The following is a 25,976-nucleotide window of genomic DNA, read 5'->3' as shown; positions in this document are numbered from 1 at the left end:
CAATCTCACCACCCTGAGATCATGACCTGAGCCGAAACCAAGAGTCTGATGCTCAACTGACTGCACCACCCAGGTGCCCCTAGACCGTTTTCAATAGAATAGCCAGAGTGATCCATTAATCACTCCTCTATTTAGTTCCCTCCAATGACTTCCAACCCTTACAATGGCCTAAAAGGCCTGCCCAGTTCACACTCTACCCCTTAGTTGCTGCTGGAGCTCAGGAAGAGTGTGGCCTCATGTGCACACTGCAGCAGATCCTTGGGGAAGGGGCAGAAGGAGACTGCTGTCAACACCTCTTCTGAAGGAAGATCTAAGTAGTGTGTGTGTGTGTGTGTGTGTGTTCTACATATATATGCATATACAATGTGTATTGCATTTTACATATATACACACACATATATAATGATATTAAATGTAACAGCATAATATATTATTATTAATATTATTTTATTTGTGTCCTCAGCTAAAATATAAGCTCCATGTAGGTAGAGATTTTTGACTGTTTTGTTTTAGAACAATGCCTGGTACATTATAGGCACTCCATAAATATCTGTTGAATGAATGAGTGAATGAATGAAAGAGTAGAAATGCTTTGGAATCTAATGGTATCATTTAAATATAGGTACAAAGGGTCTCCACGCATCCTAACCAGCTAAATCTGGCTACTGTATTGAATTAACTGGAAGGCTCAGCACGAATGATTAAGGGTTCTGAGCAAGGACCGAATACTCAGCTGAGAGAAGAACACCTCGAAATAACACAAGATGGAGAGGAAGTTTTTGCTGAATTTCATCGGAAATACTCTGCTTTATCAGTGGGTGCAAGAAATCAACACACACATCACTTCAGAGTAATCTGAGGTACTTGTCAGAAAGGAATTTAGCTTTCCTGCAGCATATGCCTGAAGGTCATAATATATTACAGGCTTGTGATACTCTCTCAAGTATCTTTTCAGTTGTCAAACGTCTAAGCACCTCTAGAGTCTGATTTTACGAAGCTCTTCCAGTATCCTTACAATGGGGTCCCTCCCCTGACTTTGCTCCCTAGGCTAATGTCCTGATGGCGAGGAGCAGACACTATGGAATGTGCCTCTTTTTGCAGGGGCTGAGGGGAGGAAAGAGGCCCACACTAGAAGGTAATAGACCTACTGTCCACACCCAGCTCTGTGACCAACTGTGGGTCTGCAAAATCACTTTACTCACCAAATCTCAGTTTCCTAACACACACACTGGCAGACCAGTGCCTGGTCCTCCTGTGTTTTCCTCCCGCATTAATGCGCAAAATGAATAGCTTACAAGGCATCATCCTACTATGGGGGAGATTTAAGGTGATTCTGACAGATCGCATACACAAAAGGAAAGTGTATTTGCTTAGTTCACATCTTTGGCAACTAAGTGGTGTCCTATCCCAGAGGCAGTAAGCAGGAATAACTCAGTCTCCGAAGAGAGGAGAGTGATAGATCAACGTTTTTGTTGTATTAGTAATGAAACAGAGAATGCCAGCAAATATCTCTGTAAGGAATTTCAATTGCATGTGATAAAGTGCTTGGGAAATGGTGGTGAAATGTATCGGTGACAAAGACAAGGCTATGACATACTTGTAATAGGGCTGTTGTTGTCATTGCCTGGCGTCCATGACAGCTGAACACTTTTGTCGAGTTGATCCGTCAATTCTAAATCAAAGGGAGGATTTGGGACATCTGTAGACCGAACACACATACCACCGTTACCCATCCATTCTTATGAGGTTCTCCTTTACCCGTGGTACTATTCATGGGGGGTGGGGGTGGGATGGAGTTGGGGGTGGTGTGGGGGGTGGGGGGCATCTTAAAGAAATAGCACACTTAATGGTTAATGAGCATGCATCTGAAATGAAATGGGAGCCACTGAGGTTGCTGGGAACACACAAGCACACCCAAGACCTCCTCCAAGCAAGGAGGAGGTCTTGCTTGCTCCTTTTCTTGCTTGCTTCCACTTGCTCCTTTTTCAAATGAAACCAAATCACTGGTGACCAAAACCAGTGAGGTGGGCATACATGGTTCACCAGCACTCTCAATGTGTCTTCTCATAGACATGAAGAGCACAAACAGAAAAAATAATATTGAAGCTTAATTTCTAATAAATGGGAGACAGAACAGCAAACGCTAAAAGACCAATACAGGCAAATATAATGTACTGCTTAGGAAGACCTCAATGTTCTTTCTGAAACATGTGAAATTATAGATTTTGGAGCTCCTGGAGAATATTTATATTTTTAGGGGAATTCTAAGATTGATGCTATATAAGTAGCTCTCAGCATGCATACCTCATGCAGATGCTCAGTACAATAGTCAGGCGGGCCCATGGGGACATGGTGTGTTTATTCCCAGAGGACACTAGGGTACAGACACCTGTGGGGACAAAGGTGTCCCGGAAGCATGGTCTGCCTCTTCTAATGGTACGTCTGACATCCAGAGAGTTAACGTTTCCCTCTGGGCTTTTCCTGACCTTGCTCTTGGGAGTGATTGTGGCTCTTGGGGAACCAGAAGCCATATAAAAATATGGGCACTTCTTTCCTATCAGTAAAGAAACAGTAAACATCTACCAAGGGCAGTTCTTCTATAGCTTAACTACTGACACTATGTAAAATCCAGCTGAGTGTATGCCATAAAATTAATTTTTGTATTTATAGGCTGAATAAAGATGAAGTTTCTTTAATCAAAAAGAGTTCTGGAAATAATTTCTGATTTATTTTCCAGACTCAGAAAAGTCACACAACCTGGAAGTGCCCTCCTTTTGGTCTTTCTTTAGTGATTTATGTTTTTTAACGCAATGAGTTGTTTTTCTTTAATACAAAGGTCAAATGTTCTAAACATTCACTGTTTTCCTATGTAAATTTCTGGAAAAAAAAAACATGTCCACGTTTCCAAAACAACTTTTAAAAGCCTGAAATAAAAACCTGATTTGTGGAATGATCTTTGAGATAGTTTTTTTTTTCATTCTGGAAACAGTGGAGGACTGCTTTTGAAAAAGCATGATGCTATTTTACAAGGCAATTATACCAAAGAGGGACTTTTATCAAATGAAATGACTTTATAATAACACATGAAATATTTGGCAATGAGTGGTACTACACTCAGTGAAACATTCCAGAGCTATAATGAAGAAAATGATTTATGGCAGTAAATAAGCAACAGAACAGAACGCTGGACAGAGCCCTTGTCCTTAAAGCAACACAATCAATGATGTGGTAGAGAAAAGAGAGGACTTATTATTATTATTATTTGCACATGTGAACTTGTTTGACAGAAAATAGAGAAAGAAGACTCATATTAGTTTACCGTAAATAGGAGCTGGAGTTGGAGTAGGAGCTAGAAAGGACATTAATATAAAGGATTTTAATCAAAATTAGTCATGGAAAGATATAAAATAGCACAAGAAGACAAAGACTGACCATGATTAAGATCTAAAACCGAGCTGTACGCGAGCTGTGGGACACGGCATTGATAAACATGCAGTAACAACGTGGGGGGCAGGACACCTTCAATCTTAAATCAAAGTACATTATTTCTCCCGATTTTCTTATACAAAAATCACTAATACACACAACCATCATTTTATTCCAGCGCTGCTACAGTAGTATATTTATACTGATATTACTGCCTCAAAGGCGTCTCTCAAAGAAGAAAAGTGTAGGTATTTAATTCCCCTACAAAACTGTAAAACTGTAACAAGCAAACATTTACTCTGGACAGTTTTCCTTCTGACCTAACACAAGGCAGCATGCAGCGCTGGGTGTGTTCTAGTTCTTACCAACAACGCTCAGCACAGCACTGGCAGAAACGTTGTCCAGAGTTGTGTTGGCCACACACGTGTAGGTCCCACCATCGTCATCCCTTACATCAGCCACCACCAAATGGTCCTTGTCCACAGTGAACCTGTGAAGAAAACAGGTTCAGAGCAGCTGAAACGGACACCCGACCATACATGATGGATGCCTGCTTTACTGGCATGAAAGAAACTCTGTGAATTTGAAACAAAGACAGAGAGAGAGGACAAACATTTGCAGCTCCATTTCTAACAAAGTGTGTATTTTAAAATAATTTATCATTGACTGCAGAAATTTTGTGCCATTTTTGCCACCTGCATGAACTCTCATGGGAGTAAGTAAATGCAAAGAATAGTATCAACTTTATCATAAGGGGACAGGATGACTTAGATCAGCGAGCGCCACGGAGAGTTCTCTAGAGGTTACTAGCTGGCATGAGAAATTACTCAGTAGGTCAAAAATCCATGTAAATAGGATTCATGCATGATTTTAAGAGGATGCATAAATCATTCACTGTCTTTGCAGGGAATTTCCAAGTTAAAGTTTTAGCCACCTTCACTCGACGGTCATTTCTTTCTATTTCCTTCTCACCTTTACCAACTCAGATTCCACAAATAAAACTGGCCAGGTGCGGGGGCAAGTGGGTGGCTTAGTCAGTTAAGCATCTGCCTTCAGCTCAGGTCATGATCCCAGCGTCCTGGGATCGAGCCCCACACCCCACATCCGGCTCCCTGCTCCGCAGGGAGCCTGCTTCTCCCACTCCCTCTTCTCCCTGCTTGTGCTCTCTCATGCTGTCTCTCAAATAAATAAATAAAATCTTTAAAAAAAAAAAAACAAAATAAAAACCTGGCCAGCTGGAAGCATAAAATTAGATGGAAATCCTGAGTATAGAGGAGAAGGTCACATAGTTTTGTGTGTGTGTGTGTGTGTGTGTGTGTGTGTGTGTGTGTGTGTGTGTTTAGGGGCAGTTAAGCAACACACACTGCTTAGGCACAGTTGCAAGCAAACCACAGGGAGCATTTCCACCAGGACACGGCATTTCTTCCACGAGGGGGGCAATGTTTGTAGCCTCTGTGACAGTTAAAATTCACTAGGTCAGCTCTATACCTATTCATTCAAATTGAGGCTTCACCCAGAAAATGGGTATGACTTTTCCTCCATTCCAGGCTCAAGGACTGCAACGTGTTTAGGCTATTTTAAATAGTTTACCTGTTTTTTCCCCCTTCTCTTTCTACTGGCCAAAGTGAAATCAAAAGAAAATTCCCTATCCGAATGAAAACTGGTGTCCTTTAAAATAACGACAAGGATTTAGGTGCACTCTGCTGATTAAAGCAATCACATTTCTGCTTATTTGTAGAATGGTAATGAAAACATCATCTGTCGAGACTTCACTGTACAAGGTAGAAAACAATGGAAGTCATCCAAGGCCTGAAAGGTTTTTCCCATCCTGAATTACACAGGAGACCAGAACACAAAGACAGACAAACATTCTCAGGGTCTGATTTCAATAACTCGATACCTTTTTAGGTCCCCACATTTTGCAGCAGGGAGAAAATGCACTTTTTTTTTTGGAGAGACCAGATCTCAGAAACTTTAAAAACACCACTGGTAAGTCACTCTACGATAAACCTTTAGTTCAGAGAAGCTCAAAGAGGCAGGGAGGAGAAAGGAAAGAAATGGTCTTCAAATACCTTCCGTCATTGGGCAGCTCACCGTTGTCCTTCAGCCATGTGATGGTGGGGATTAAGGTGTGATCATGTTTCACTTTGCATTCGAAGGACACCGTGCCCCCTCTTTGCATGACTGCATATTCGGGCTGTTTAATGATCCTCGTTGCATCTGAAATTTAGCTATTGTTATCCATTGCCAAAGCTGAAGAATTTGCTCAAAGTCACATAATACCTGAAAAAACTTCATCACCTCCACCTTACCTTTGATTTCTAAGTGAACTTCATTCTTTGCCATTCCTAATTTATTCCTTGCAACACATGTATAAGTTCCCGTACTGTCCTTTTGGGCCACAGGAATTTCCAAAGTGCCATTTTCATGCAAAACATAAATATCTTCACGAAGGGCACTACCTTTAGCTCCCTTGAACCTTCATTACAGAAATTATCACAATGGGAATAAAAAAAATCATAATTTGAAGTCAGACATAAAATGCCACATTCGAGGTCAGCACATGATGATGTGCATCATTGTATCAAGTTCGGAGACATTTGGAATCTGCAAAAGATGTCTCGGATTGCATGCCTGTAAGTCAGTGGGGTCCATGGAAGGCAGGATGTAAAAGTGGAAAATTTCATGAGAAGTGGTGCTTGAAGCATCAGGATAACAATACGAAATACTTCAATTGTAATTTTCTGTATCAGATTCATATTTAATACACACATGATTACCCATTCTATCTCCACATGGGTAATAAAACAGGCAACATGATGACAGATCTTTTTGGCCTTTTTCTCCCTCCTGGGACATATTCGTAAGTCCATCTGCAGGCTACAATTCTAAAGCCAACTCGAGTAGAAGATACTTGATTTGAATTCTAAAGAAATTTTTTATTTGTATGAATAGGAAAATACTCAGGGAAGAAAAGCAAGAAAGCCTGTATGCAAAGTATATGTCTGTTCAGCTTCCTGATTACTGTCAGACAAAACTGGCAAGGCAAAGTCACCCTAAGCTAAAACAACCTAAGCAACCTAAGAGACCTCACCAGGATGCCGTCTGCCCAAGCACCGTGCTTCTCCTCTCTGCGGCTACAGTGGAGACCTGGGGAGACTGTCCTTAATCCTATACCTGGCTTTGCCCTCACATCGGCTGAGGGAGCCCGGCTCTGTGTCTGGTCCCTGATGGACGATCGGGAAACGAATGTTTTAATTTTCTTTTACTCCTTCCTTCTGAGCTGCTGCCCATCCTTGCCTTGAGCCTCCCAGCTCAGGCTAAAGTAAGCAGGCAAATCAGTCCTGAGTGGCATGTGGGGGAGCAAATGCTGGTTTGGAGCTTATAGAACCTCTCCCCGACCCCAGAGGATCCTTTATTAGCAAGGAGGGTACCCCCAACAGTCTCCACTCACCATTCCTTGCAAAGTCCCAGGTGGTGCTCATGGCATTGTAACATATTACTATACCTTAAATTTTCAACAAACCTACTTCCCTACACCTCTGTGCCTGACAAAGTGTGCTGCTGAATAGATTATACATGTGGAAGTATTTAGCACCGAGCAAGTAGTTAATACATCTTTACGAATGAATTTAATAATAGTATGATGGAGTCAGTCCTGTCCTCTGAATAAATAAAAACCCAACACCCAGAGAAATTTGAAGGCTTTAGCAAACATAAATATTAAGGGCAAACAGAGCCATTACTTACCACTCAATGGTCGGCAGGGGAGAGCCAAAGAAGGCACAATCCAGTAGAGCAGGCCTGTCTGCAATGACCTGATAGAGTGTATTTGCAGATGTAAGGATTCGTGGTGGCTCAGCTAAAAAAAAGTTTAAAAAGGTAAAGTAAATATTAAATAAAACAAACATTTAGGCCCACCATGTATTTTACTGTATTTGAAGGCCGTTCAAGTTTACAGTAAAGCATAACCACTATGTCTCTCCCCTTATGTTCTCTATCAGGTACGACACCACCAGCATCTCAAGGTGGAGAAATACAAGTTTTCTCCTTCTGCCTCATACCCCACATCTCATCTTGCTCAGGCACGGTATTTTAGTGTTTTATTTTATTTTTATTTTATTTTTTTATTTTTTTAAAGATTTTATTTATTCATGAGAGACAGAGAGAGAGAGAGAGGCAGAGGGAGAAGCAGGCTCCCAAGGAGCAGGGAGCCCGATGCGGGACTCGATCCCAGCACACTGGGATCATGACCTGAGCCGAAGGCAGACGCTTAACCATCTGAGCCACCCAGGCGCCCTAGTGTTTTATTTATCTAGATGTCCTACCACCCTGTGAGTCCCTTGCAGGCAAGGAATGGGACTTTTATTGTTTTCTTCCCAGAAATGAGGTCAGGTATCTGGCACAAAAATAATGGCCGAGTACATCTTTGTTAAGTGATTGGCCCATGCTAACCTTGGGCTTATGAGGGGGCTGGGGGTGGGGTAGGAGGGGTGACAGGGACACAGTGGCAGAAAAGCTCAGAGTGTGGACACCTGAAACAGAACCAGAAACTGGCTCCCAAACACCCACCAACACTTCACGTGTGCTCAGCTCTGCGTGTGAGTCACTGGCCTCCATTTCAAGCATGAAGGAAACATACCAAGGACTGGTTGGCTTCCTGACTTTAATTTCATTTGAAAGGGAGGATACTACACTTATTGAGTTGAAATATAATTCCCTGGAGCCATGAAAACAAGTCTCACATACAATTTTAATAAATTTGATGTTTTCGGTAGTTTTGTCCAGTATGAGAAATGGAATATTCACATAAACCAACCATTTCATGCAGAGGACCTGAATAAACATTTCTCCAAAGAAGACATATAGATGGCCAAGAGACACATGAAAGGGTGCTCAACATCACTCATCATCGGGGAAACGCAAATCAAAACCACATTGAGATATCACTCATGCCTTAGAATGGCTAAAATCAAGAAGACAAGAAACAACAGGTGTTGGCGAGGATGTAGAGAAAAAGGAACCCTCATGCCCTGTTGGTGGGAATGTAAATTGGTACAGCCACTGCAGAAAACAGTATGGAATTTCCTCAAAATTTAAAAATAGAAATATCATATGATCCAATAATTCCACTATTGGGTATTTACCCAGGGAAACAAAAACACTAACTCAAAGAGACATATACACCCCTGTGTTTATTGCGGCATTGTTTACAATAGCCAAGATATGGAAGTAACCTAAGTGTCCATCAATAAACAAATGAACAAGGAAAATGTGGCATGCGTGCGTGCGTATGTGTGTGTGTGTGTGTGTGTGTGTGTGTATGGGATATTACACAGCCATAAAAAGGATGAGACTGAGCCATTTCAGATAACATGGATGAACCTAGATAGTATTATGACAAGTGAAATTAGTCAGACGAGAAAGACAAAACCCATGATTCCACTCATATCCGATAAGTGGAATCTAAAAAAAAAAAGAATAAACAAACAAAAGCAGGATTGGAACTATAAATAATGATGGTTGCCAGAGGGGAGGGGTCCAGAGTTGGGCAAAATTGGGGAGGGTATGTGCTATGGTGAGCGCTGTGAATTGTGTAAGACTGTTGAATCACAGATCTGTACCTCTGAAACAAATAATGCAATATATGTTAAGAAAAAAAAAAAGAAGATAGCAGGAGGGGAAGAATGAGGGGGGGAAGCTGGAGGGGGAGACGAACCATGAGAGACTATGGACTCTGAGAAACAAACTGGGGTTCTAGAGGGGAGGGGGTTGGAGGGATGTGTTAGCCCGGTGATGGGTATTAAGGAGGGCACGTTCTGCATGGAGCCCTGGGTGTTATACGCAAACAGTGAATCATGGAACACTACATCCAAAACTAATGATGTAATGTATGGTGATTAACATAATAAAATTAAAAAAAAGAATAAAAAAAATTAAAAAAATATTAAAAAAAAATGGGTGAAGGGGAGCAGGAAAGACCGGCCTCCAGTTATGGAATGGCTAAGTCCCGGGAATAAAAGCAGAGCATCAGGAATGCAGTCAATGATACTGTAATCGTGTTGTATCAGGACAGATGGCAACTACACTTGCTGTGAATATAAGCATCATGTGTACACTTGTCAGATCACTAAGTTGTACACCCGAAACTAGCGTAACATGGTATGTCAACTACACTCAAAAAACCAAAACAAAACACCAAACATTTCAGAAGATGTTTGAGTCTACCATAGTGTTCTAAACATATTATTAAGGATTAATAAATAAACGTACATCTGTGACGAGGATAAAGGTCGAACATTAACGACTGGTGATTTATTTTTTCAAAAATCAGAATGAGATTGTTGTTGAACTTACCAGTTTCTAGAGATGGAGTGGCAGTAACATTCAGTTACCAATAGCAGATTAATGCTATTTTCCTTTTGAGGGTTTGACACTTAGCCTAACCATCTGTGGATGGAGCAGTCTATTTGATTACATCTACAGTAAACAATTTGCCACAAAGATTGCATTACAAAAGAACACAAAGGCCAGAGTACCATACCCTTTAGGGAAGATCTGTATCTTACCCACCTTCATACAACCCATGCAGCTCCAAGTCCTCTGTGCATCGCACACAGTAGACACTCGCTCTACTTTTGCTGAGAACAACAGCGGTCATTAACTGAACTGGCCATGTCTTTAATAAAGGGAGAGCTTACCCAGCACATTTACAAATGCGTTTGCCAGTAAATATCCATATTCGTTAGAGGCATTGCACTGATACACCGCACTTGATCTTTCTTGAACATTTGAAAAAATAATGGTATCGCCATCTATTTTTCTGCTGGGGTCATCCGGAGCAACTGTTTGGGTGTAAAAATATAAAGCATCTGTTTATTCTTCTCTGCTTAGAAGATGTAAAGTGTGAGGACTACACTCTAGTAAGTAGAACAGAAATACATGCCAATTGAGGTATATGTAGTGAGGAGGAGAAATCATAATTTTCCCTCCTCTGACTTTGGTTATCACTTATCAGCACATTATACTCGATATTCATTCAGTCCTAAGTTGATTGATTCTGTAAAACTGAACATTATTTTGAGAGATCCAGGGGAAAAAGCACAAGGTAGGTGAAAACAGAAATACACATTCGGGAAAGCATTGCCTTGTTCACAAAGAAACCATGGTTCTTCATGAGGAGGCAATTAATTCTCGAGAGGAGACAGCAAACACTAGTCAAAAATAAAACCTTCTAGCTCTACCAAACCTGTGTCTTGACGAGCCTCTCGTCGAAATAAACAAATAAGAACGTAAAGACATATACAGGGCCAATCATCAAATATGAAAATATTTTCCTGTATCAGAAATTCCTGAGACTGAGGCAGAAACAAATCATGTGAAATTATGTGTTTTTCAGCTAAATCTCTCAAGTACATTAAAAAAAAAAAAAGTCAGGACCAGGACTGATCCTTACCAAAGTGGAGTGAAACAGGGCATGTAACATAATATGTAGGAATTTAGTCCAGGTCATGCCCAGCAGTGTGGAAGTGCTGTGTTCCTGGAGATAAATTCCCGTCTGTGAGTGCTAAACCTCAGGCTGTGACCTTACATTGCTTTAAAAGCACACTCAAAGGGGCAAGAGGCATCTGCCTCAGCATGAGGATCAAAATCAACACTCCGTAATAGCACCTTTTCCCTGAAATCTCCTCTTGCAACTTGACCCACTTAAGAAGGCTTTGCTTCCATTCCAAACACTGTACTTTTCTCTTTGATGACAGGAAAGGGAGGTACATCTAAGACATAGTTATCACTGCATTTAGATGCCTTTATCCCTTGCAAATCTCAAATATTTGGTTCACCTATGGCTTATTAACTCACTTTAATACAGGTAAACCAAACTACAGTCATTCAGCCTTGTCTTAGTAGTCACGTACCCACTCACACTGTATTTGTTTTCTATGGCTGCTGTAACAAGTTACAAAATTAGTGGCTTAAAACCACATAAATTTACCATCCGACAGTTCTCTATGTGGTTGTTCAACACTCTGATCGCAATCAATAGCTAATTTATAACGACACTTTAGACACTCCAGTTAGTTCGTCTAGTGGTAGGGGTATGCCAGGATCCTTCGGGTCAGCTTCTTAGCTCATCTCTGCTGTTTAGGACTCTAAACATTTCAAAATGCCTTAAGAAACATGTTCTTCCAACCAGAAGACAAATACAAGTTCTGATTTCTTTAATAGGGCAAAGATTACATCAGTACGTGACAGCAGAGGACAGAGATGTCACACTGGTCTGGGAAGTGAACTATAGCTGCGGCAGACAGCCAGGTACCCCAAGAATGCAGTATTCCCGGAGGCCACCTACATTCCTGTCCCAGACCCCAAGTCTATTATTCCTGAGGCCTTTCTGACTCACCCGCTCTCAGCAGCTGCCCCCCTCAAGGTTTCTACAGCTTCTTAAGGGAAGGTGTGGTGGCCACCACAGCTGGTGGTCCCAGCTAACTTCTGGGGTCTACACGAGGCCCCCTTGAAGGTTAGGAACCCTCGCCATGCCAATTCCATCCACCAAGTCCTGAGGCGACTGTGCCATCCCTCGCCCAGCCTGCCTCTCTGCTGTCCCCCACTGCTCCATCTCTGCAGGCATCTGTGGGGTGCACAGCTCAACAAGCTGCAGAGGAGAAACAAGCCCATCTCCCATGTCTAGAGTGGCCCCCAAACTTCAAAGGTAATTCAATTTCGGGGTCTCCAGATCACAGGCTAATTATAAAACAGGATGGAAAGGGGAGAGGTGCAACGCTCTTTAAACTTCTACCGATTTTTTGACCGTTTTCTTCCACATTTACTCCTTATGTTGGAGCAGGGGAGGTCAACACGAGGGGAGACAGGTAGGGTTCACTTTGAACTCAGCTAGTCAAGGCTCAGCAGAGTCTGTAGATAGATCAGCTGCCGGGGGTAGGGGCAGAGAACAGGGTGGTCCTGTAGGACCACTGTGCAGAGAGCTACGAGGGTCCCCACCAGCTGCCGCAAGCCCATCGCCTGTTAGTGATGAGATCCCGCACATGAACCCGTGCACTCTGAGCCTGGCCACCAGATGTGGAGGAAGCCACCATTCACAGACGCTTCATATCACCTTGGTATATGAACGAATTTGGAACCCGATTTGGGAGATTTTGTTCCAACTTTCTGCTCGGGACCTAATCAGATGATTTGGGATTACGGTAGAAGGGCCTAACTTGTATCCCAGGACCACTGTCCTGTGCCTCCGCTCTCGCCAGGCAGGCCCTTCTGGGTTGATCCTGCACCCAGATATTTCACTTAAAGGGGAGTGTCTATGAGTGCCTTTCAAAGCTCTTAATTTAACTGGAGCCACAAGGCTCCCTGAGAGGCACCACCTTGTCAGTCCCACAGAGGCCAGATCTCAAGTGTGTGGTTAATCCTCCCTAAAGGGCACAGACCCTCCAAAGCTGCGAACCGTGCTACCGCAGCGCTGAGCACACTCCAGCCTTTCCTGCCATTTTGTATGCGTTCCCAGGAAAATCAGAGAGTGCACCATAAAACTTCTTCTTTAGGTCTGGGCCGTATTCCTCTTTTCTCTGATTCCACTCATGGCCACAGCTTCCCAATGCACAACCAGAAAATACTCTCTGCACTTCTTCCTGATCCCAATCATGGTTAAAATTGGGAGCAGAAATACCCAAGCCCCATTTGCTGGCCTCTGTGGAATCTGTATTCTCCCAGGAACATAATTTCCTTTTACAGTAAACACAGATTGTCTGTTTTAGAGTATCTGGTAACTATTGCGTAGTGTGACACAAATTCCTCATAAAATTCATGGAATCGGAAGCTCTTCCTTGGTTTAGACCTGCCATTGTAAGATCTGGATGGTGAGCCGCAGGGAATGAGCCACGGAAATCTGCCAGCATTTCTCAGATCCATCCTAGGGTGAAGACTATTTCAGAAAAGCCAGTTTAATGGGCCTTTTAGTTATGTAGAAGTAGAACCAATTTCTGTCTCTGGCTTGGAGGCAATGAAGAGCGAAGCTGCTCTACTTCATAAGCCTGAACGTTGTCTTTATTGTGAGTCAAGAATATCTTTGCTGATTATTATGTTATTGGCTGGAGGGTGAGCCTGAGTCTAGGTTTTAAATGAAAGCCAACTTTCTCTCTCTCTCTGGGTCTGGGTGTGAACTCCAAGAAGGGGAACATGTGCAGAGATTCTCCTTCACGCAGCCGCTGGTGGTGGCTGAGGCCAGGACAAAAGGACAGTCGGTGGGCTCTCCCTCTTAGGAATCTGGGGGCAGGGAGGGGCAATATCCGATATTAGGTTTGTTTTGTTTTGCCATCATCCTCAAGCCTTCCATTATCCGCAAGCCTTCCCCCAGGTTTTGTAAAGCTGGTGTCTGCTGTGATTTAGAAGATTAATGGACGGGCCTGTGGCCACACTTTGGGGGACCGTTCTGGGCAGCATGGCAGCAGGCTGGAGAAGCTGGTTGAGAGAGCGAGAGCCACGAGTGGTCCAGGGAAGATGGCTGAAGAGGTGGCCCACAGGAGCCGGGCCTGTGTCAGTACTGCTCCAGGTGAGCTCGGCATACCTGGGGAGGGAAGACTAATCAAAGACCGAGGGTCCTGCATGTAGTCATGGTCAGAGGATATGTTCTTCTGTGGGCATTAAATGGGACAGTGACCTCTGAAGACCAGAGAACTGGGGAACATCTGGCTGTGCTTAGGAATGAAAACTCTTTAAATGACCACAGCTGTGTCTCTTATTCTCGTCACAGCCTCCCCTCCATGTCTCCTCGGACTCCTGTGCTGTCTCCACAAAACACTCGACATTCGGAACAGAGATGATCATCTGAACTCTGCGGGAATGTTTCTTTCTGACCCTGTCATTCTTCCTAGGATCCATGTAAAAAAACAGGAAATACTGCCAAGTCCTAATCAACACATACCGTCATGTTAAGGGCACAAAGTATTCCGTCATAAAGAATATCTAAAGGTAATAAAATAAACATCCAAAGGTAATTTGGTGCCTCTTTTTAAATTACCCATGGCTTCCTTCCTCACCACCAGTGATTTCACCCCAACCTGTTCCCTGTTGAGATGTAGCTACGCTCTGAAAATGGACTGCAACTGCAGAACCTGTCAAGGCAACTTACTTTCTACTGGGACTCCATTCGATAACCAGCTAATTTTGGGCTTGGGGTTGCCATTAGCTCCGCACATCAGCCTCCCGTCCTCTCCTGGGGACAGCACGAGGTTTTGAGGTGCCATGATCCAGTATGGAGCCGCTTTGTGAATGAAAGGAAAAAAACCCACAAACATTTGAATCATACAAGTATTCTAGCAAATCTAGTATGCTGAACTATTTTAATAATAAAAATATTTGCAAAACATTTGTTAGCTTCCTTTTTTAAGAGTAAATAAATTTATAAGTGATGCCTCAAAGAACACTTCAGATTTTCAAAAGAATGTTTCAAGAGATTCACAGACAACTATGTATTATTTCTAGAACCTTTTGATACAAAGGCCATCTCGCTTTACATTAAATTAATCAGACATTAGAAAGGTAACAGATTTTGCTAAGGCTGTAGAGCAATTTACAGGTACAGGTAGGGCTAAGAAACATGAATTTAGATTCTGAGCCCTGCAGAATACACATAATTATAAACCTGGGAAAGAAGTTAAAAAACTTCGCATTTTTGAGAAGTTGCAAAGTTAGGATACAGAACTCCCATGAGCCCTTCACCCAGCTTTCTCTAATGTTCCCTTACATAACAATGATACAGTCATCAACACAAGAAATTAACACTCGTACAATACCATTAGCTAAACTACATCTTCTACTAATGGCTTCTCTCTGTCCCAGGACCCTCTCCTGGATACTACATCGTCTTTACTTGTCTTGTCGCCTTACTAGTTTCCTCCAATCTGACAGTTTCTTGGTCTTTCCTTGTCTTTCGTGACCTTGATACTTTTAAAGAGTACTGATCGGTTATTTCATAGAATGTCTTTCAACTTGGGTTTGTCTGGTGTTTTTTCATGATTAGACTGAGGTTTTGGGTGATGGATCCCTCTTACTGCATCATTTTAGGGGGTCCATGATACCAACATGACTTATTACTGTTTATGCTAACCTTGAGCACATGGTTTAGGTGATATATGCCAGGTTTCTCTGTAAAGTTGCTATTTACCTGCTTTCCATAATCTATTCATTAGAAGTGAGTCACTAAGTCCAGCCCACACTCAAGGGTAGGGAAATTCAGCTTCATCTCCTTCCCAGAGGAAAGGTGAAGAATTTGTGAAAATATGTTAAACCTGCTTCCATAATTAATTTTTGGGGTGTGTGTATGACAAGAAATACTTTGAGGCCAAGGGGATCCCCCGTTTCTCCTTGAAGTGATTTCTGGTTTCCCTTCTTCTTTCTACAGTTATTAATTGGAATTCTTCTATGAGGAAGGTTTGAGAAAGAGAATTTTTGACCTGATTTAGATGCACTCTAAAGAGCAATGAGAAAAGAAGGTGTCAGGAATGTTGATATGAATTTACATTTATTATTAATTGAAGAATCAGATCAAAGGTGTATGTAATTGAAGATTTATGACTTCTCATGAAGGCAAGAGCCATGCATTTGAAACAATTGTATACCTTTAACTGTGACAGAAATGGTATGATGGATAGCTCCCAGTGGGTTTTTGGCTATACACTGGTAATTTCCAGAGTCTGCTTCTGAAACCTGAATGATCTGTAGAGTTTTCTTGAAGTTCCTATAAAATGTCCGGTTGATGGGCAGTGTTCCATCTTCTTTTATCCAGTAAATAACTGGGGTAGGCCTGATAAGATAAATAAATGATATTATTAAAAAAGGTTCACCTCACTGCTTTTGAGGGTGAATCTTCACGCAAGTTGATAACAACTTCTTTGTTTAAAGATCATGAGGACTAGAAAGACATTGTAACTAGCATCACACTTTTATAAATAATGCTTAAGCCCTGTATCGAATTCTGTGAGCTAGCACCCTCATGAAAGCAGCATCGTGGTAATGCATGGCACTCCATGACCTTTGACTTCCCTGATGTAATGAGCAGGCTAGCCTAGTGACTTCGCTGAAGGGGCCTCATTATTTTATTCTCTTCAAAGTTCTGATCACTGAGACATTCTTCGAAAATTTTATGAAGGAATACGTTACTCCAAAGGCTTACTATGAAATTAATGATACTGAGTTTTTTTTATCAGCTAGAGTTAAAAATGCAGAGAAAAAGCTGATATATACATATATATATATATATTTGTGCCCATGAACTTTTGCACACATTTCCCTATCAAATGGAAGAATTTTGATCTAATGACTTTAGAAGATTTTTATGAAGGTAAAATAAAAATCCACCGGACACAAACATTTACTAAGCACTGCACTAAGGACCAAGCACTGAGTTGTGTGTTGGGAAGATAAAGACCAAAAAAAAAGGCCTAGGGACCTCAGGAAGATCAAAATATTTGTCCTTAGAAATGCAAGTGGGATTAATTTGTTGATTGTAGAATTGCTTCTGGTTTGTGTAGCTGAATAGAAATAATTGAACATATTTCTTTGATGAAATAGCTTCTAAAATAAAACCTGCTGTGAATACAAAAAGAGGTAGAAAATGTAAAATCATTTTAAATAGTGGAAGATATGAGACCCATGTGGTATCTGATAGCATATTCCGGTGTTTTTTTTTAGTCAGATAATCTGCACCTCACATGATCTGAAGGTGAATGGATCATGGGGATAGAAGCATGAGGTCAAACTAAGTCATGGATTGTTCTGGAAGCCTGCTTAGTACTCCACTGAGCAGTTGTTAAGAATTAGAAATATTTTGATTCTGTGAGTCCTCCAGCTACTGGTTTGTAAATGGTAAGAGCCCCCAATATTAGTTTTATAACATCCCAAGGTTTTAAAAATTCTTTTGGAAGTTTTATGCAATTTCCAAATATCAACCGTATTTTAGTTTTTATGTAATAGACTCTTCACAGGAAGGGGAATCACAGAATTGTGAGAATGGGTATCTCTACTCCCAAAAGGTTGGAGGTTGGTAGATTAAACCATTTTCTAACACCATGATGATGAAAACTGCAAGAGTTTGGGGGTTTGTTTTTTAATTCTGGTGGGAAGGATATATACTTAATACATCTTTAAAGGGGCATTTTGCTAGTTTCAGTTAACTTGAACTGAGTAACATGTGTAGTGATTTCCCGACATGACCAGCAGAGACCTCCACGTGTCTCCTGCAGTAAAGCCATTCCTGGAGGTCAGTTCTGGGAAGGATCGAGAAACTGTTGCATTACCAGGTCAGGACATGGGATCATGGCAATGTTTCTGAGATTCCATTCAATGTTTTCAGCAAATGTGCCTACATCAACATTACTTGCTCGGTGCCAGGGCTAAGATGGAACGATGTAGAAACTTGCCACTGATGTGCGCCTAACTTAACAGTTGTCCTGAGGCATCTGCAAAGAAGCTAGGCTTGTGACCTGCCTACAGGAAGTAGTGGGAGGGACAGAGTGCCTGTTCTGAGGCTAGACCCTAAGAGCCCTAAGAGGCCGTGCATGTGCTTCTCTTGTTAGGAGAATAAGCCAGGGCTAGACGGCTAGAGGGACAGGAGAAACTCAAGGCCAAGAGCTGCCCTGCGAGCAGCCAGCAGACCCCTGGAATTGTGAACCCACAGCGGAGCTGCCTAGCAGAGGCATGAGGCACCTGCGTGGCTCAATTGGTTAAGAGTCAGCCTTCTGGCCCAGGCTCCTGGGATCAGGATCAAGACCCCAGGCTGGCCTCCCTGTTCAGCAGGGAGTCTGCTTCTCCCTCTGCCCTCCCCTCCCCCGCCCACAGGCTCATGCTCTCTCCTGCTGGTGCTCTCTCTCTCTCAAATAAATAAGTAAATAAATAAAATCTTAAAAAAAAAAAAAAAGACAGTGTGAACTCACAATCCCTCCGCAATGCATTCCAGTGAAAGGACATTCCCTCTTAATTCCTCCTTATGACTGGCATTGCCTTCTGGAGTTAAAAAGGTTGGTGGCCTCTCTCTATTTGATTTTGCTGCAAACAATACAATCATATGGATTAAAAGTTATGACTATATATTTCTAGAAACACAGTTCACTGTCTAAAAATCTAATCCCTTTTCAAAACCACTTAACACTGTGAAATTCGTTCTCTCTGCCTTACAAACATTGCTGACTCAGCTGGGAACGGAAATGATGTTGGTTACAGTAAGCACTAATACGAAGGACTATTTTACTCTTGTGCATTCCTTTGATTTGGGTTAGGTTTTTATAAATTTTTGGTGCATGGGCAAATTTTCAAAATGTAGACATAGAGAGGAAAGTCACATTATCAAACTACCCATCTCTTAAAATTAGTGCTTGGGTCAAAGTGAAAATTAACCATATTGCGGAAGATGCTAGATTTTTCTGAAAGCTGTGACTATGGAAGCGGGCAGTTTGGTTTACACTAGGGACAACATCATAGTCAATTCCATTGATTAATCATGGACATAAATCTGTGGGGGATGTCTAAATATCAAGACCCCCAAACTGCAAGGTTTATGGAAGACAAAACAAAACAAAACTAGAAAGTTATTGACAGAGGTCTGGCAAATTGTGTGCCATACATTAAGGATAATGAATGTTAAATAAATTGAACTTGGTTTCCTCAATGAAAAAATAAAGAGGCCTCAAGTCCAAGATCTCAGGGAGGCCCATGTAGGCCATCTTCTGTTTTATGGAAACCTTATTTAAATGTGGCCTTACCTTCTAATGGCCTCTCAGAAAAACGTGAAGTAGGAATTATACTGTCTTAAGGTTCTATAGACCTTTACAGTTTTCGACACTTAAATGCATTATCTATTTGATGCTCACCAAAAGTGAGTGAAAAGGTAATATATGAATTATTCTCATTTCTCAGAAGAAAAAACTGAATACCAGGGAAGGTATTACTTGAGAGAAATGCGAATTTTCCTAAGACTTTAGAAATTGTGGAGGAAACCTTACCTCTCTGAAATCACTTTGGGAATGGTTTTGAGACCCATCTTTTTCAGGAATATTAAAATCAAATAGTAAGGCAGAAGTTGTGGTATGCCTACTCCGGTCATTGATAGTACCTTAATGTTTTTTACTTTATATCTCAAGGGCAAAAAATTAATACAGCAGAAATTCTGCCTTAGAGATCATTAAGAGGACCCTCATATCCAGAAACCACAATTTTCATTGATAGACCCTATACTTGAAAGTCACACTTCCCTTAAGGAAACCAACTTCTTTTCTTTTTAAAAGGATAAAGTTAAAAGCTCTATTTTTAAAAAGGTTATTTCCGCTGAAGATAGTGACTTGGTTTTAAACAAAACTAAGAGAAACGCTATTGCTAATTATATGACACTGATGATGTCATGTGAGAACAGATGGGAAATGTGATGATTTACTATCAAAATCCACTTGATGTTAGTTGCTAACGGTTACTAAGACTGACGAGTTAGTATTCTAGTGGGTTAATGCACTCTTATTTGGTTAATGAGAAAAGTTTGTGAACAAGACAAAAAAATGAAAAATATAATTCTAAACATACATGAAAGAGTTTTTTTTCCAAATCACGGGAAATGGTGCTTTACATGAAAACAGTGATAATAATTTTTATTATTATACATACAACGTGCAAAATGTTTTAGTGACATGACGTAAGCTTATAGCTAAATTTCATAGGAAACACACATTCGTTCTAGCAGCATTAAACATGGAACTAGGACTCTCATGAAGAAATTAGGTTTAATAGCTATGGAGGTGAAGTTAGTGAACTGAATTCTACAATGAAGGAGAGGAGAATCAGTTGCAGTCACCATAACTCACCACTATAAAACTCAGTGTCATTCAAATTAGCAGCTATGGTGTCATTCAATTCATCCACTGAAATAAACAGAATATTATGAAGAATGCAAAAAGCAGGGAGAGGGTACTATAAAAAGGTATTGGGCAACAAAAGCAGACGTATACAGCTATGCTGACCAAGTGCCACCCCTACCAAGTAAACACAGGCTTTTACATTGTACGTGACTGATTGATTGATTACTTCACTCAGCCACCCCCAGCCAGTAATACAGGGACACAAAACTGAAGCTGTAGGGCTGCTAATTAAAGGCTCGCTGGGGCATAAAGCACACGCAAATGCTCTGGGGACCAAGTAGACCCAGAAAGTTATTGTGGAAACAGCAACGGTGAAATCAGCAAAGAATGTAAAATACAGTATCTAGGTTATGTGTGCTCTTTATCTGCCAACACATCAATAACTAGTCACGGGTACTTTCCTGATCAATGAACTTGTATACTTCAAAGTCAGTAGTGTTTACTGTTAATATATTTTAGGCAACACTTGTAAACATCATTGGAAGAAAGAGTCAGGAGGCTGAGCTCTTACCTGAAATCACCTTCACGGAAATAGGTTGCTTCTGCTGTATGGTTTGAGTGTGATTAAATCTGGCATAACAGATATAGTCCTCACGGGTATCCTCTGGGAGAACATTGGAGAAGTAAAGGTCTCCGTTCAGACCTTGAGAAACCCTCTCACTTTGTGGAAGTCTCTGAAAGGCTGGAGAAAGACAGAGAGACATTCAGATGATTCCATCGCAAAGTGGCCACTTGCCCAATGACCAAGACAAATGTATCTACTAATAGTTTTGTGAACTTCACCAGAATTTTTTCCCCCTATAAAGCTCTTTGAATAAAAGCAAGTAATTGTAGAAAAAAACAGCAGGACACATGAAAACTTCAACTGCGCCTGCCAAACCCTAATTCCTCTGGAGTGCGGGCAGAGGTGAGATTAGAATCGTACAGTCAAGTGTTGTATTAAGCAAGTGTAAACAAAAAAAAAAATGCTTTACAAAAGAGTTTGTGGGACTTTTCCTAATATTTAAGTTAGTCCCTAACTGTTAAACACATATACACATGTATCTTAGAAAATGCGTTAAAAAAGGTTGTAAGGCTGTTAAGTTGGCTTGTCTCCACGTGCTCAGTCAGATACCAGACACTGTGAGAGCACCTAACTTCAAACTAGGCTCCACGTGAGGCGCCCGGCATCTCAGGCTCCCTCCCTGCCTGAGCCCGGGGCCTCATTGAGGAATCAGGGAGCACACAGGGGCCACTCACAACAGCGAGTGATGATGATGGAATGCTGCAGATGAGCCCCTCAGCGGCCACCCCAGCCCAGCCTACCCCCACTCCACGATTTTTTTCTTTCCTTCTAACCTACGATGTATTTTTACTTGGCCCGTGTGTGCTTTATTGTCCATCTTCCTGCACTGGGAATTTAGGTTCCAGGAGGACAGAGAGGGTCTGCTGTAGCCTTGAACCCGCGCAAGGCCCTTGCTAGGGGCTCCGTGATTAAATGAAATGAAAGTCAGCACTCTGACTTTCCAGGTTCATGCTTAACAGTTTACTTCCCCTCAGGTCCAGTTAAGGCACTGTACAGCCTCAGGCACTGAAGGAAGGCTTTCTAAGTGGATAGAGGATTTGGGGAGGTGGGGACGCTGATCTATACATGAATTTACACTTGGTGGGCTAAAATGCTTTTTTTCTTAAGGTTTTATTTATTTATTTGACAGAGAAAGAGACAGCGAGAAAGGGAACACAAGCAGGGGGAGTGGGAGAGGGAGAAGCAGGCTTCCTGCTGAGCAGGGAGCCCGATGTGGGGCTTGATCCCAGGACCCTGGGATCATGACCTGAGTCAAAGGCAGATACCTAACGACTGAGCCACCCAGGCTCCCCAACATGCATGTTTTAAAGCTTCTGACTCAATTCCTGGAGCCCTAACTGAGCATTCTGTGCCTCTGAAGTGAGAGAACGAGGAAACCTGCACACTCCAGCAGCCTTGGGGCTAGTTGTTCTGTCTTCTGGAGGATTCTCCAGTCTGAGCCAAGCAGTGGGCTCCTCCCGCAAAAGGCACCCTATCTAACATTACATGAAACACAAAATTGTGGTCGAAAGCCTGCAGCTCCTTGGGGCAGGGAAATGTGGAGCCAGAGCCTGAAACAATGCAGGTTAGCCATGTTAGCCAAGTTCTTGGCCACAATGGGGGTTTGGCTGGTGGTTGTAAATTCATGATTATAAGCCGTGAATGCCTAGAGAAAGGGTTGTTTTAAGAATAACTCAAGAGGCGCGCCTGGGTAGCTCAGTCAGTTAAGCGTCCAGCTCTCGATTTCAGCTCAGGTCATGATCTCGGGGTTGTGAGGTCAAGCCCCACATCAGGCTCCATGCTGGGTTGGGACCTGCTTGGGATTCTCTTTCCCTCTCCCTCTGCTCCTCCTCACCCTTGCTCTTGCTCACTCTCTCTCTCTCTCAAAAAAAAAAAAAATAAATAACTCAGGAAAATAATGTATACTTATTTAATAAATACAAAGAGTTAAAGATAAGTATTCATTTATTCTCTTTGGATTCTCACGCTGTATTTTATTATTGATGGGTGTTGGTAGGTCAAATGAAAGGGAATGAGACTTTAAGAGGGTGGTAGCACTTTGCTCCCTGAGATCCTTTGCCTTACACTTAGAAAAAAAATGTATGCAGATAGGAAGAACTTGATAATGTCATCTTACAGCAAGAATGCTACACAAATCTGAAAATTTTTTTTGTATTCCAGATGAAATTTCATTTGAAAGGTCCAGATGATTTGCTAACAGCCTAAAAGGTAGGTAAATGACATAGCCCAGCAGAGCAATATGGAAAACAAAGTTACATATTCAACTGATTCTGAAACTTCACATGTATTCATCTATTTATTAAGTGAAAAGGTCATCATTTCTGGGTAAGAACCAAGGACCAAACACGGAGTCTCGTTTTGGCAGTGACATTTGGCTACACCTCTCATTTACAACCAATTCGCTATGTATTCTTTCAAAATCTGTTCAAAAGCTGTTATGCAGTAACAGGAAAATATGTTTGCTCATTGATTCATTCACATATTTATTTTCATTTCTTTCTTTCTTTCTCTGAATATTTTTCCATATAAGAGTCACAAATGGAAATTAAATATTCCAGCGAAATTTTCTCTTTAGAAATGTGAACAGTCTGTGAATTCAGAGGAAATCATGTCACTGAGAATAGACTGTATTCCCTACAAATATTTTGCATTCCTTCCCACCAGTCCACCTAAACGATTCTTTTCAAGGTCAACAGTGATCCCCGTGTCGCCAAACTGAATAACTGTTTTTCAGTCAGCTCAGAAGTTATCTGATCTTTTGAAACAGTTGATTGTTCTGTCTTCTTGACATTTTGCTTCACCTTATCCCAAGGACACTGCTCTGTCTCTGTTCTCTTCCTCCCTCAGGGACTGCTCCTTCTCATCTGCTTTGCTGGTTTGTCCCTAAATTCCGCTGGGTGGCTCCTAATCTCCACATCTCAGGCTTTGCTCTGCCCCTATACCACTTCAACCCCCAGTCCTCTCACCCAGTCCCTGGCTCTAGGGGCACCTCTGCTCTACCATTCCTGCATTGCTGACCAGAGCCCGGCATCTGCCTTCCTGGTCCTGCTGGGCACCTCCTCATGGCTATCCTCCAGGCCTCCAGGCCTCTCACCTCCACAACCCTGGTTCCCTGGTCTCCAAGCAGAACCCCAAGCTACCCCTAAGGTAATATGCTAACCTATTAGCAGAGGAGGAGAGGCGGCAACAAACAGTTCCCTTAAGGATAGTACTGGGGTAGAGAGATGTGAAATGGCCTAATGGATCACTTCATTCTCTGTGCCTCAGTTTCTGGAAAGATGACAAGATGCTCCACCTTACTAATCATCAGGGAAATGCAAATGAAAACCACAGGTTTAATTACCTCATACCTGTCAGAATGGCTATTATATAAAAAAAAAACAACAATAATGAGTGTTGGTGAGGATGTGGAGAAAAGGAACGCTCGTGGGAATGCAAGCTGGTGCAGCCATTCCGGAAAACCGTATGGCGGTTCCTCAAAAAGTTGAAAATAGAACTACCCTACAATTCAGCAATTCCATCTTCTGTGTACCTATCCAAAGAAAATGAATATACCAATTTGGAAGAGACACAAGCACTCCATGTTTTTTGCAGCATTATTCACAATAGCCAAGACAGGGAAGCAACCCAAGTGTCCACCCATAGATGAATGGATAAAGAAGACATGGTATATAGACAATGGACTAGCACACAACATTAAAAAGAATGAAATCTTGCCATTTGCAACAGTATGGATGGACCCAGAGAGTATTAAGTGAAATAAGTCAGACAGGGAAAGACAAACACCACATAATTTCGCTTATATGTAGAATCTAAAACAAACAAACAAGAGACTCACAGATACAGGAAACAAACCGTTGGTTACCAGAATTGAGGAGGGGATGGGGGATGGGCAAAATAGGTGAAGGGGATTAAGAAGTACAAACTTCCAGTAATAAAATGAGTAAGTCATGGGATGTACTGTACAGCACAGGGAATAAATCATATTATAGTAACTCTGTATAGTGACAGATGGTAACTAGATTTGTTGTGGGGATCATTCCATAATGTATAAAAGTATGAAATCACTATGATGTACACCTGCAACTAACAGGACATTGTTGATTATATTTCGATAAAAAACATATAAAAAAATAAAAAGTAGAACGAATAATCGGACATGCCCCATAGAGTTGTTATAAAAAATTGATGAGATAACCCACGTAAAGTTCTCAGCAAAGGGACTGGCACTTCATAAATGCCCAATAAATATAAGCTGTTGGAGATTAAAAAAAAACAACCTGAATGACAAAAGGAACACATCCCAAATAGCTTGACTCCCTGCCCCCAGCCACGGGATTCTGCTGTTTCAGGAAACGGTCATTCCGTGTTGTCAGCTACTCAGTGTTCAGCTCTGGAGTTATCTTTGGTCGCTCCCTCTTGTGGCCCCAGCCCGATCCCAAGAAATCTAGAGGCTCCACGTCCACAATATATCCAGAAGCTTTTTGTTCCCACCTGACAGTCACGACCCAAGTCCATGTCACCGTCAGCTTCTGCCTGGATTTCAGCAGGGGCCGCCTGGCGGTCTCCCTACCCCCTTTGTCCCCTCTGCAATCCACACAGGAACTGAAGGAGGGCTAATGCTAGCTGGTTAGGTCCAGGTATAGTCACTCCTTCCGTGTCTCCCTGCTTCATTCAGAGCAAAAGCCAAAGTCCTCTGTACTGAGCCCCGGACTTCTCTGACCTTGTCTGTCTCTCTCCCACCGGGTTCCCGTGGTCTGGCCACGCTGCCCTCTGGGGCTTTCCAGGCACTAGGATGCTCCTGCCTTGGGGGGCCTGCCTGTTTCCCTTCCACCTGGACATTTAGGGGCCTGCCTTGCTCTCTCATTCCTCTAAGTCTCTGCTCAAAACACTGCTTATTTTTCTTTCTTTCTTTCTTTTTAAGATTTTATTTATTTATTTGAGAGAGAGAGAGAGCACAAGAGCAGGGTGAGGGGCAGAGGGAGAAGCAGACTCCCCGCTGAGCAGGGAGCCTGCCACGGGACTCGATCCCAGGACCCTGGGATCACGAGCCGAAAGGCAGACGCTTCACCAAC

The 25,976-nt window shown here is 42.1% G+C and overlaps 1 protein-coding gene across 15 annotated transcripts in view; it reads right to left on the bottom strand.

Moving 5' to 3' along the window:
* The window catches only part of NRCAM (neuronal cell adhesion molecule), a 287,773-nt gene that overhangs the window by 42,243 nt on the left and 219,554 nt on the right, over nt 1-25,976 (bottom strand). For 8 of the 15 annotated variants that reach the window (XM_073898647.1, XM_073898653.1, XM_073898651.1 and 5 more), the window contains 12 exons: nt 20,848-21,018; nt 20,283-20,339; nt 18,369-18,480; nt 16,056-16,240; nt 14,567-14,698; nt 10,128-10,271; nt 7,177-7,288; nt 5,739-5,905; nt 5,499-5,646; nt 3,792-3,916; nt 3,320-3,349; nt 1,598-1,699 (listed from right to left, as the gene is read on the bottom strand). In XM_073898647.1, coding sequence (XP_073754748.1) covers nt 1,598-1,699; nt 3,320-3,349; nt 3,792-3,916; nt 5,499-5,646; nt 5,739-5,905; nt 7,177-7,288; nt 10,128-10,271; nt 14,567-14,698; nt 16,056-16,240; nt 18,369-18,480; nt 20,283-20,339; nt 20,848-21,018 — 1,485 coding nt within the window. The remainder of the gene's footprint in view (nt 1-1,597; nt 1,700-3,319; nt 3,350-3,791; nt 3,917-5,498; nt 5,647-5,738; nt 5,906-7,176; nt 7,289-10,127; nt 10,272-14,566; nt 14,699-16,055; nt 16,241-18,368; nt 18,481-20,282; nt 20,340-20,847; nt 21,019-25,976) is intronic. The other 7 variants (XM_073898652.1, XM_073898657.1, XM_073898654.1 and 4 more) reach the window with 3 other exon arrangements.

This window comes from Callorhinus ursinus, unplaced genomic scaffold, assembly GCF_003265705.2.
Source record: "Callorhinus ursinus isolate GAN/ISIS: 27379988/994484 unplaced genomic scaffold, GSC_fseal_2.0 scaffold12, whole genome shotgun sequence".
In the NCBI taxonomy this organism is placed as follows: domain Eukaryota; kingdom Metazoa; phylum Chordata; class Mammalia; order Carnivora; family Otariidae; genus Callorhinus; species Callorhinus ursinus.
Note: the sequence above shows the minus strand (reverse complement) of the source record. Positions and strands in the feature narration are given on the sequence as shown.